Here is a 13115-nt window from a genome sequence, read left to right as displayed (position 1 = left end):
TCTGGCTTAAACAACACATGCCCTAAATAATACATAATGAGTTTGGTACTTATATTAAGATAAACTGAATTTTCTCCCTCTTTCCTTCCTGTTCTCATTTCTTTCTTCCTAAATTAAAAAAAAAAAATTAAAAACATTAAGTGGAGTTTTGGGGAAAACTTACCCGTAGCTCTAACTTTCCAAAACAACTATTTTCATTTTTCATGTATTACTTTCTTTCTCCACAGATATGGATGTTTCATGTGATTATTGTTTTATGCAATTAAAATTGTAAAGAAAATTTATAAATCTTAACACTAAAAAAATAAGTCCTGGGCAAATGAAATGTATACTGAAGAAAAAAAAAGGATAGGATGAATATTAGGATTTGAGAGCCATATTAGGTCCAGCTGGATTGTCTGATGTCAAAAATAAGGCTGTTCAAAGTATTAAAAAATGACATGTTCTGAGATATCTAAAATTTATCCCAAAGAGGACTCAGGAGATAGGATTTAGATCAGAGTAAGTAAAATTTCCTTCTCTCATTGCAAAACTTGATAAATATCAGATATATCTGCTTGCAAACTCTAATAATAAAATTTATGTAAAGGAAAAAAATAAAAAATAAATAAAATTTATCCCATTATTTGCCCTTGGGCTTCTCTATTTTTTTGGATAAAATTTATTAAAAAATATCTACTATGCTTTTGCTCTGTTTATGATATAGCAAAAAAAGAATGAGATTTAGATGGAGAGGAACATGCTTGAGTTTCTTCTCTATCACTTACTGACTATGTGATCAGGACAACGTTCTTCACCTTTCTGAGCTTCAATAGAGATAAAAATTGTTAAATCACAGAATACTTTAAGATTGGATTAAAAATGCCAGTTTTGGATTTACATGCCATACACATATAATTACAGAGAAACATGGCTAATTAACATGTATAACTAATTGTATTTTTTCTTTGTGACTATGGTTATCATTTGTGGAATGAATGTCCTTTTTATGTAACTTTTGGTGGTTTGATAGATTGGTTAGGTTATGTATAAACTCCAAGATCTTATGAGGAAACTTGGCTTATCCAAGATCACTTGCTGGTGAGTGACAAGGCAGTGCTAATGTATTTTATTTTCTATTTGAGTGTCCTTTTTGATAGGTCACACCATAGCCACTTAGCAGCATGTTGATACCTTTAAACAGCATTTAAACATTCCTTTGTCTGCACCACAGATCACATCAACATCATAACATTAACTTGTTTCTGATTATAAAAAATAACACTTGGAAAATAAGAAAGAATAAAGAAGAAAATGTAAAAAACAGGTTATTATATTCCTCTCATGGAAATAACCGTTTATATTTGTGTTGCCTCCTAATTTTTTTTCTCACTGTAGAACTGTTTTCGCTTACCGTGACATAGGTTTCCCATGTTCATCTTACCACCTTTCTTATTCAAGTATTAGAATATGTAATGAGGTAGCAACTTATAAAGGATAAAATAATTTCCTACAGAAAACTGAAGATACTCTTAACTCTATCTTTTACAAGCTAAAGAGTTAAAATGCAGAAGAAACAGGCATTGGCAGATTCCTTTACTAAGGTCCTACTTGTGGTTTGTTTGGAGAGGATAATGCTACTTACGATGTCTTCAGAGATCAGTGTGGTACGATGGGGAGAGATCAAGGCTTTGAATTCGGGCTTGCTTGAGTGAATCCTGGTCCCATCACCCACTAGCTGCGTGATGCTGGACCATCACTTAAACTCTCTGACCTCTGGTTTCCTCAGCTTTAAAATGGGATGAACATGCCTGCCTTTCAGGGCTGCTGTAGGATGAGACACAACAACCGTCAATAGAGTGCCTGGCCCGCCGTCTGGATGGGTAGGCACAGGTGAGATGGTAGTCAGAAGCAACCTAAGCCCTAAGACTTGTCAAATGTAAGCATTCAATGTGGAGAGCATGTTATAGCCATAAGCCAAGACAACTCTGTTCTGAAATGATTTATTTGTATAATTCACCATTTCCTCTTTCTCTTGCAAATATGATTACTGCCAAAAGAGGAGAAGAAAATGATGAAAAGCGAGAGTGGCTGAAGTAGATCTCTGATTGGCAGGACCCTTAACTATGAGCTGCAGCAGCCCCGGTCCAGGTTGCGGTGTTCCCTTCGTCTTGTGGGACGCCCTTGCTGACGGTCTGCAGCATGACGAACCAGGGTTAGGGTTGGGGGTTTCACAGATGAGTCCCCTAGGGACATTCACGCTCCAGGCCTCCTCTTGTCGAGGCAAGAGATCCAATTCAGAAAAAGCAAATACCTTTTCAAGACACTGAAAAAAATTTCAGAATGAAAATAGCTTTAGTCAGCCCTATTTTGGGTGATAGGGCAGGCGGTATCAATTCTGAAAACTTAAGTTGTTGATTGAACATACAATAAAAGTGAAAAATCACTATTGCTTTTAGCCACTAAAAAAGTCAATACCTGGGTGTATCTGAGGAACAACAACACTAACCTTATCTTTATTTCCACACTAGCTGTAGAGTTAGAGGAATCCACAGGCCGTGGTTGCTCATGTCTGATCTAGGATGAGTCAGAGATGTAGAGGCAGCCCAGATAAGAATGCAAGGAGGGTGGTGGTTACGGATTGTAATAGCTACAAGTACGGTATTAAGCAAGTAGTTAATTCTCATAGGGAAACAGGAGGATGTCTCTAAGAAGTGTTACCTAAGTGGTCCTTGCAGGATAAACAGAAGTTCACCAGTAAGGATAACAGCCTTCTAGGCCCAGAAGACTGTATGAGCAAGACACAGCATGTGTAGTATATTGCAGTTCAGGGAATGGAAAGTAGCCATGTGGTTTGTGGGTCCTAAGGAAGGGGGAGGGGAGGATGAGCTTGAAGCCACTGCACTAGTATGACACTTGACTTTTACCAAAGACAGCAAGATTTTTACTTCCATGCCAGTGAAATGTTGGGAATGTTGTATACTTGGTAAAAGCAGAAAGAATAACTTAGCCAATCAATAGAAAAGAGTAATTTTTAAAACATAGAAAAGGCATCAACTGTGCACTTGCTGAAATAGACCATTTTTTAGGAAAGTGGACAGTGTCCTTTTGCAGTCCAGCCAGTAGGCAAATGCTGCAGAGTTAACTCCCCACCACACATCAGAGATGCATCAGCCTAAGTAACCTGGTGGACCGCACAGCTAAAGCATCTGCTATGGCTCGTCATAGAGAGTGTTAAATCCCTTATGCCCTCAGCCACTGATGCTCTCTCAACTTCCAGAAGTCACCACTGATTCGGTTAAAGGTACCTTTACAGAGAGAGGTTTAAGGAAAGGCAAACATGTATTTTTAAGCGAAAATATATATTTAAAATACACATCTATTACTCTTTCAAAATTAGGACAATGATAAGAGACACTTTGGTAGGGGCACAGGCAGGAAATACTCAAGTAAATAGAAGAGTTCATAGCATAAGACTCGTGCTCTTCTTAGTACGTTGTATTCTCGTGCTTTCCTGATTTTCCCTGTACTTTAAGCACTAGATGGGAAGTCAGGAAACCAGGATTCAGAGCCAGCCACAGCGTTTTCTAAACATCTGCCTCATCTCAGACAGGTCTCTTTACTTTTCTAGCCCTCCGTTCCCTCATGTCCCTGGTGAGAGGATTTTCGAGTAGGTCCCACAGGAAGTAGCAGAGCTGCTTCACGGGCCTCTCTGGAAGATGACGGGGTCTTCCGCCAACCCTTCACTTCCAAGAGAGCAGCTTCACTCTCGTTTGTATTATGAACAGGGGCTTTTATAAGAATTATTGATAAAAGGATTCTATCACTTTTTAAAAGTCTGGAAAAAAAAACAGAACCAGATATTTCATGGGGCATATCCAGGTCAGAAAGAATTTCCACATGTGGAGAATGGGATAACAGTAGTTCCATTTCATTGCTATCTGGGGGTTGAACAAGATTACTACATGTGGAACAGGGCATAGAACAAAGGAAGCGTTTGATGTGTTAGCTATTAACCCCCCACCCCAATAGGTCCCTCACAAATGAGACTGCATTTCATACAACTCTTAAACTTTGAGTATGAGCTGTTGACCTGAAGAAAAATTGCCTAATCCCTCTGTTTTCTCTGAAAAACACTATAAAAATGTCTTGTACATGTTCTCTGTGAGTTTTTAGTATAACCATTTTATTTTGATTTCTTGTACATCGCTCTTTCTCTCCCACAACCAAAAGTTTTCTCCTTACATCAGATTTTTCAAATATGTCTGACCGGATGCAATGATGAAGTTGCACCTATTGGTGTGTTTCAGGCTCGCCAGCTCGTGGGAAAGTGACATCAGTGTCCACTGCCTCACCCTGCCCTCTGCAACCTGCTTGGAGCTGCTGTTGATCTTGTCAAGGAGTAATGCCACGTTGCCTCCCTCCCTCCGCTGCATGAATTCTTTCCAGGTAAGGCGTGGCTCCTTTACCACGGTGTGATTTCTCAGTTTGACTCGTTATCGTTTTTTAAGGATCCTGTCTTTACCAAGCCCACGGAAACCCACGTTTTCACAGGATAGTAATAACGAGCACAACGCATGTATTGCCTTGTTCTGTCTCAAATGGAGCCTCAGAACTGATTAGATAATTGTCTAGTAGTGGCCGAACCCATGTCTCTCTAACCTGGGGTTTGTTCTCGTCATCTCCGTCTTTCCTGCCTCTGAGAGAAGAGGCGAGAACGTTCGGCAAAGACACCTGTGAATGCCACTTCCCTTTTCCCAGCTTTGCCCTAGAACAAGGATCTTCGGCCATCATTAGGATCTTTGCTGCTTTTAGCTTGCAGTCAGATTGCCGAATGGAGGTTTAACAGTGGCTGCACCACCCGCCCCCCACTCTCGGCACCTTTTCCCTCTCTCCCCACTCCCTCCCTTCTCTGGGTATTTGTCTGTGCTCCTGGTCAGAGCAGTACAGAACAGAACAACACACGTGGACTGACCAGCAGGAAGACGCCTTCCCTGGTAGGCAGCTAGTTGTCACCAAGGTGGCATATGAGAATTCAGATGCTGGCTGGTCACTTCACTTGTGACCATGTAGCTACTGAATGTTATTGAACTTCTCTGTGACTCTCGGCATTGGAAAAATATTCCCAAGCCCTCTGAGCCTGTTGAGCAGGCCACGTGCGTTGCTGAGAAATGACTGAACGTGGGTGGCTTGTTTCTACTTCTGAAGGGTTGCTGATGTGTTCTGAGATAACTTCAGAATTGGCGGATATTGCTTGGTGCCTCTCTGTGGTAAAACAAGACGTGGATTTTCCTATGCAATATAGCTCAGGAATTTGGTAAAAAGAATAATAATAATAACTGCTCCATAATAATTTGCATCCGTATTCTCCTGGTACTCTGTTACATTGATTGTCTCTGTGATTTTCTTCCTGATACACACATTTCGGACTTCAGCTGTGTCATACCTGTTTGAATTTATCGTTACTCGATTATCAGCTTGAAGGTCCTAGATTCAAGGACCAGAGAGAACACCTTCTCATTTTGTAGGAGAGGAAACTGAGACCCAGAGAGATGGAGTCAGTTGGCCAGGGAGTAGCCAGCATGTTAGAGACAGAGCTGGACTCGCCAGGCTTATGCTGGGTAACAGCTTCTGCTACCCAAATTCAGTGCTCGCCGAAGCCCCAGGAGGTGGACGGGGTGTGAGTGGTCATATGTGCCTTGGAATGTCCACAACACCCCCCTATTATGTAATTATTGTAATTATTTGTCTACTGCCCTGAACTGGAACTGATTTAAAATTCTGTGTATCAATCCATATTTCTTCTAAGTTTTGCTCTTTGGATTGAACATTGAATAACACAGAAGTTTGCCCACAAACTTTTATGGGAGATGCGAGAAACTTAACAGTGGTTGTCTTTGGGGAGCGAGGCTGGAAGACAATTATTTTTTATTTCACTCCCTTCTACACTGTTGGAAGTTTTTATGTGACGGGTGAGTGAGGAGCAAAAGAGATGACTCGGACTTGGAGGATTTTACAACCTATTGGGGGAGATAGAACCGTCATCCATGGGCGATATAAATCTAGAATCATTTTATTACAAGGTAGCCTCCACGCAAGTCTTAAAGAGATTAAAGGTAAAAGAGTAATCTAGGTTGGGCGTGGGGGATTTGAGAGGAGCCCAATCTGTATTTCTTCTCCAGGAGACGGAGGAAAACCAGCTCCTTCAAGGCGCTCACCTCGAGCACACATACACACACAGGCACGAAAGCCTGGCCGCCCTGCGTGCCATCCGTGTTCGCTCCTGGCACCTCTCATCACAGGAGCTCTCACCGTCACGACGTGAATTGCTGACTGTCCCTCTCTATTAGTGACTGTGCTTCTTCTGCTTTCACTGCATTTGCTGAACATGATTGTCAGCGGCACACACACACTTTTCCCAGTTTCAGAGGTACAGAGAAACTGGGCGCGGGTTCACAAACAATGTCTGCTAAAGAGATCTTGTCCCTGCCGTTACCCCTGGAAAGATGCATTCTTATCAAGGACACACCAGGAATTGACTTCCCCACGCAGGTCTTCACTCCAAGATAAAGGATCAGTGAACAGGGGAGGATGTCTGTCAAGATTAGAAAGAGATGCTCTGCTTTTTCATCTTCGGAACACCTACCTTATCAGTTATTACAATGGCAAGGAACTGGGCTGCTAATGTTGCCTGTGTTGGGGATTTATTTCTTCAAGTGGAAACTCACTTTAGTGCGCGTTTTTTTGTGTTTTTTGTTTTGTTTTGTTTTAAAAGAGCTGCGTTGGCAAGAGCTGTAAAATAGTAGAATGACACTTGTTAAAGATACCATCTTTACATTTCCAGTTCTCTAACTTTCCAGGGTGAGTCAGTTACTGTGAGCAATGCTGCTTTTTCTGTAAAAATGTTATTTTAGGTTTCTGACGATTCAGACAGCACTACTGCCTGAGCTCTTATCGCTGCCAAATCCCAGAAGGAAGGGTTTATCTTATTAGTTAGAGCCATTAATGTATATGAAATTCTAACTTCTTAAATTATAGTGCAACATTTCTCCCAGGCTAACAGGGATATCGTTGGGTGGTTTTGTTATACTTTTCACTTCCGCTCTGGTCCAGTACCTTAATATCCCTGGTATGGTTCTGAGCAAACAGAATGTAGGATTTGGTTGAGAATCACTGGTGTATTGCTAATCACATACCATAGTTGTTGCAGCCCCAAGAAGGATGGACTTACCACGTCACTCCCCGCTTACGGTTCTTCTGTGACTTCCTATTGCAGTGAGAACAAAATCCAGACTCCTTATCCGGACCTACAAAGCCCAGCAGTATCTGTCCCTACCTCCCTTTCTGGCCTAATCTCCTGCTCGCTCCCTCTCACTCACTCTGTTCCAGTCACACTGGCCTTATTTCCTGCTCCCTCTAACGAGCTGGTCCTGGCCGCAGGGTCTGTGCACTGCCTGTTCTCTGTGCTTCCAGGAGAATACTCTGGACCAGAGCTTTGCATGACTGGGTCCTCTTGTCTTTCAGGTCTCAGCTCAGGTGTCCCTTCCCCTAAGAAGCCTAACCTCACCCCCACCCCCTGCCCCTTACTAAATTCCCCCGCTCCCTGTCACCATTATTCTATAATCTCACCTTGTTTTATTTTCTTCATGGCTCTTTTCACTATTTAGAGTGCTTTTTCATTTTTTTTTGTTTGTCTTTTTTCCTGTACAAAAATGTGTGTTGAATGAGAACAGGGAGAATGTCTATTTTTGCTCAGTGTTGCATCCACAGAACTTAGGACAGTGCTCGGCTGTAGGAAGCATTTAATAAATATTGGCTGGCTGGCTGGCTGGCTGGAGATGGGTGGACGGATGCACAAGTAAAATGCAAACTGGCATGGCCATTTGACATTCTAGAGAATTCCAAAGGACTGAGCTAGGGAGAAGCAGAGTCATGGGCAGTACACCCTCAGGGGCAGAAGCAGCAGCTTTTTCCCTGCCGGGGCACGGTGGACTCCAAGGGTAAGGTCCAGATTTGAGATACGTCAACAAGGCTGAGCATAGATGAGTGTCTGAAATGACAGCCTGGAGCTCTGTACAAATGAGAAAGACTCGAAGAAGGGGTCGACCTTGGAAGGAGCTGGCAAGATCCAAGATAAGCAGAATGACCAGTAGACAGGTCCAGGCTCCCTCTGGGCCCTGGAGACCACAGGAGGGGAAACCGGAGTGATGCTTTGGTGCCAGAAACCGAGGCAGAGGGGACTGGGGGTGTCGACGGCTCCTTTGGAGGGGGCACGTGGCAGCTGCTGCCACTGTAACTGCTGCCAGTTTGATTCCCCTCTGAGAGCTTCAGAGCTCTGGGGGGAGGTGGCAGGAGGCAGTTTCCGTATCCATCTTGGTGAGCAGCATCCGGCTTTTTAACCCGAAGTCCTGCAGTAGCAACTTTAAATCTGAACAAGGTCTCTGGAAGGTAGAACCTTAGAGCACCCAGGTTGGACCCAGGACTGGGTCGGGGCCGCTGGGTTTAATGGTTCTGTGCCTCTTTCTTAGAATCTTGGACTGTTGTAGCTGGAAGGATCAACTAGTCTAATGACTTTACTTTTACAAATAAGGAGCAGAGCCAGGAAGGGTAAGTTGTTATTGGAGACTGAAACTCTGATTCCTATGTTACGCTTTTTGTGCTACACCTGATTTTCCCTGTTCCGTGGGACACAAGTTGCTTAGCATATAAATAGGTGTCACTCATAAAAAACCATGAGATATTTAATCATCAGATAATAATAATGCAAATTAAAATAGCTAATATTTATTCAGTGCTTTCTGTATTCCAGGCCCTGTTCTCAATGATTTGTACTTATTCGTTCATTTCATTTTTATGAGAAACAGCATGAGGAAGGTATATTATCAATATTATTCCCATTCCGCAGGTACAGAAACTGAGCCAGGGAGATTAGCTTGCTCACACAGCTAGTGAGTGGAGGAACAGAAGGTTCAAAGCCTGGCTCTAGACCGCACCTCCACCCCCATTCTTAACCACCAGATAATGTTGCCTATTAAAAGAAGTTTGGTTAAACAAAGTTAGATCTTTTTTTTTTAGCTGCAAGACTTTTCAGGGCCTTTCAAGTGTATACAGAGGCCGTGTGACCCTCCTAGTTGAAGAATGTAGTAAATGCTTTTAAAACTTGATATCAGGAAGACTTTTCCTCGGGGCGTTTTATGGGATTAATGCTCTCAGAGCACAGATGGGGAGACAGTGTCCTGTCCGATCTTGAAAGATTTGGATGACTGTGACGGAGGCAGAGCGCTCACATTCTCAGTCTTTGTGTCAGCCTTGTTTATCTCCCAGAGAAGTAGTGCTGCAGGCTTAGTGGATTGTCAGAAGGATAGCATCTCTCCCTTTAGTGACTAGGTGGTTCTCCTCCTGGTCTGGGCCACCTTGGTCCGAAGGTACAACAGGAACAAGATGAGCCTGCGGCCCCTTGTGGTACACGCTGACCCTGCCCGGAGGCCCAGCAGGCCCTTGGCTGAACGTTGCTTTCCCAGTCTGCACCTGGTGCCCCTTCCGTTTCGCTCGGACCTCATCCAGTCTAAACACAGCGTCGCCAGGTAGTCATATGGCAAGGGCTCCCATTAATAGATGGGGCCATCTGGCTCAACTCCGTCTCTCTCCTAACCGATGGCTGGACTCCCACCGAGAACTCCCGAGGGGAGTCTACCTTGGGAGCTTACACTCAACTGAGAGATTAGGAATGTTCTACGGCCTTGAGCTCCGAGCTCAGGAAGCCCCTTTTGTTCATTCACATACCTTACCTCTAACTCCAAGCTCTGCCCACTGCGCCCGGCCATCCAAACTGTGTGGATGGGATTTTCCAGGCCATAGAGCCCCAGAACTGAGGCTTCTTTTTCTTACCCAGGTAAGTTGCTACATCCTACAGTAATTTAAATGTTTTCACAGACATTATCCTTTTTAAAATCCTCACAACAACCCTCATTTTAAAGGGGCATGGAATTCCGTGGTGGTCCAGTTGTTAAGACTCCATGCTTCCAATGCAGGGGCGCAGGTTCAATCCCTGGTAGGGGAACTAAGATCCCGCATGCTGCGCGGCATGGCCAAAAAAAAAAAAAAAAGATTGTTTTAAAAAAATAATAATAATAATAAAGGTGTAGAAGGTAAGTAATGTAGGCAAGATCACGTCACTACCAAAACGCAAGGCTGTGTTTCAAACCTAGGTCTTCTGGTTCTGAGTCTATTATGTATTCCATCTCATGGCAGTTACATCAAAGAAGGTACCAAATGGTCCTCTCTAATTGCCCTGGGTCTTGCGCATCTTAGTTTTACCATATGGCAGCAACAGTATCTCTTTTATTAATATCATCCTTTAGAGAACCACAACCTTCAGCCAAGGGAGTAGTATGAGCAGTATGGATCCTGGCAAATAAGTTGAACTTCATCAGACTATAGTTTTATGTATATGCTGTGTGGTTGCATAACGCAGTGAAAACATGTAGAAGAGAAGAAACAAAAGAGCTTTATAGAGTTTATCTATTACCACCTGACAGGGTTAGTCAGGGAAACTTCCTCAGCTCTTGATGGATTTGAAGTCATAGACTGTTCCACGGGGGAAGGTGAAGCTGATGAAGCGCCTTGACTAAGGGTTGCATATACTTTTCCAGAACAGGAAATTCTCAGTTATGTTACTTGTGTGTAGTTTGATTTTTTTTTTTTTAATAGATCTTTATTGGAGTACAATTGCTTCACAATACTGTTGCACAACAGAGCGAATCAGCCGTATGCACACACATGTCCCCATATCCCCTCCCTCTTGAGCCTCCCTCCCATCCTCCCTATCCTACCCCCCTAGGTGGTCACAAAGCATCGAGCTGATCTCCCTGTGCTATGCGGCTGCTTCCCACCAGTCAACTATTTTACATTCAGTAGTGTATACATGTTGATGCTACTCTCACTTCGCCCCAGCTTCACCCTCCCACCCCATATCCTCAAGTCCGTTTTCTATGTCTGTCTCTTTATTCCTGCCCTGCAACTAGGTTCATCAGTACCATTTTTTTTTTTTTTTAAGATTCCATATATATGTGTTAGCATACGGTATTTGTTTTTCTTTCTGACTTACTTCACTCTGTATGACAGACTCTAGGTCCTATTGTAAATAGAGCTGCAATGAACACTGTGGTACATGACTCTTTTTGAATTATGGTTTTCTCAGGGTATATGCCCAGTAGTGGGATTGCTGGGTCATATGGTAGTTCTTTTTTTAGTTTTTTAAGGAACCTCCATACTGTTCTCCATAGTGGCTGTATCAATTTACATTCCCACCAACAGTGCAGGAGGGTTCCCTTTTCTCCACACCCTCTCCAGCATTTATTGTTTGTAGATTTTTTGATAATGGCCATTCTGACTGGTGTGAGGTGATATCCAATTGTAGTTTTGATTTGCATTTCTCTAATAATTAGTGATGTTGAGCATCTTTTCATGTGCCTCTTGGCCATCTGTATGTCTTCCTTGGTGAAATGTCTAGTTAGGTCTTCCACCCATTTTTTAACTGGATTGTTTGTCTTTTTGATATTGAGCTCCATGAGCTGTTTGTATATTTTGGAGATTAATCCTTTGTTGTTTCATTTGCAAATATTTTCTCCCATTCTGAGGGTTGTCTTTTTGTCTTGTTTATGGTTTCCTTTGCTGTGCAAAAGCTTTTAAGTTTAATTAAGTCCCATTTGTTTATTTTTGTTTTTATTTCTGTTACTTTAGGAGATGGGCCAAAAAAGGTCTTGCTGTGGTTTATGTCAGAGTGTTTTTCCTGTGTTTTCCTCTAAGAGTTTTAAGGTATCTGGTCTTACATTTAAATCTTTAATCCATTTGGAGTTTATTTTTGTGTATGGTGTTATGGAGTGTTCTAATTTCATTCTTTTACATGTAGCTGTCCAGTTTTCCCAGCACCACTTATTGAAGATGCTGTCTTTTCTCCATTGTATGTTCTTGCCTCCTTTGTTGTAAATTAGGTGACCATATGTGCGTGAGTTTATCTCTGGGCTTTCTATCCTGTACTGTTGGTCTATATTTCTGTTTTTGTGCAAAATACTAGCAAACAGAATCCAACAGCACATTAAAAGGATCATACACCATGATCAAGTGGGATTTATCCCAGGGATGCAAGGATTCTTCAATATACGCAAATCGATCAGTGTGATACACCACATTAACCTATTAAGGAATAAAAACCATATGATCATCTCAATAGATGCAGAAAAAGCTTTTGACAAAATTCAACACCCATTTATGATAAAAACTCTCCTGAAAATGGGCATAGAGGGAACCTGCCTCAACATAATAAAGGCCGTATATGACAAACCCACAGCAAGCGTCATACTCAATGGTGAAAAACTGAAAGCATTTCCACTAAGATCAGGAACAAAAGAAGGATGTCCACTCTCGCCACTCTCATTCAACATAGTATTGGAAGTCCTAGCCACAGCAATCAGAGAAGAAAAAGCAATAAAAGGAATACAAATTGGAAAAGAAGAAGTAAAACTGTCACTGTTTGCCGATGACATGATACTATACATAGAAAATCCTAAAGATGCCACCAGAACACTACTAGAACTAATCAGTGAATTTGGTAAGGTTGCAAGATACAACATTAATGCACAGAAATCTCTGGCATTCCTATACACTGACAACAAAAATTCAGAAAGAGAAATTAAGGAAACACTCCCATTTATCACTGCAACAAAAAGAATAAAATACCTAGGAGTAAACCTACGTACGAAGGCAAAAGACTTGTACTCAGAAAACTATAAAACACTGATGAAAGAAATCAAAGATGATATAAACAGATGGAGAAATATACCATGTTCTTGGATTGGAAGAATCACTATCATGAAAATGACTGTACTACCCAAAGCAATCTACAGATTCAACGCAACCCCTGTCAAACTACCAATGGCATTCTTCACAGAATTAGAACAAAAAATTTTACAGTTCGTTGCAGTTTGATTTTAACTTTAAGAAACGCACTGATACCCAGTGTCAACATTTCCATGGCGTGAAAACCGTATACGGTGACCCTTGAACAACATGGGTTCGAACTGCATGATTCCACTTATACATGGTATTTTTTGATGGTGAATATCACTGTACTGCAT

The 13115-nt window shown here is 42.1% G+C and overlaps 1 protein-coding gene across 1 annotated transcript in view; it reads left to right on the top strand.

Moving 5' to 3' along the window:
- Positions 1-13115, top strand: part of UBE3D (ubiquitin protein ligase E3D) — a 148230-nt gene that overhangs the window by 87270 nt on the left and 47845 nt on the right. Inside the window, exon 9 of the mRNA XM_061207382.1 lies at positions 4290-4428. Coding sequence (XP_061063365.1) covers positions 4290-4428 — 139 coding nt within the window. The remainder of the gene's footprint in view (positions 1-4289; positions 4429-13115) is intronic.

The sequence above is a fragment of the Eubalaena glacialis genome, chromosome 12 (assembly GCF_028564815.1).
Source record: "Eubalaena glacialis isolate mEubGla1 chromosome 12, mEubGla1.1.hap2.+ XY, whole genome shotgun sequence".
In the NCBI taxonomy this organism is placed as follows: Eukaryota; Metazoa; Chordata; class Mammalia; order Artiodactyla; family Balaenidae; genus Eubalaena; species Eubalaena glacialis.
Note: the sequence above shows the minus strand (reverse complement) of the source record. Positions and strands in the feature narration are given on the sequence as shown.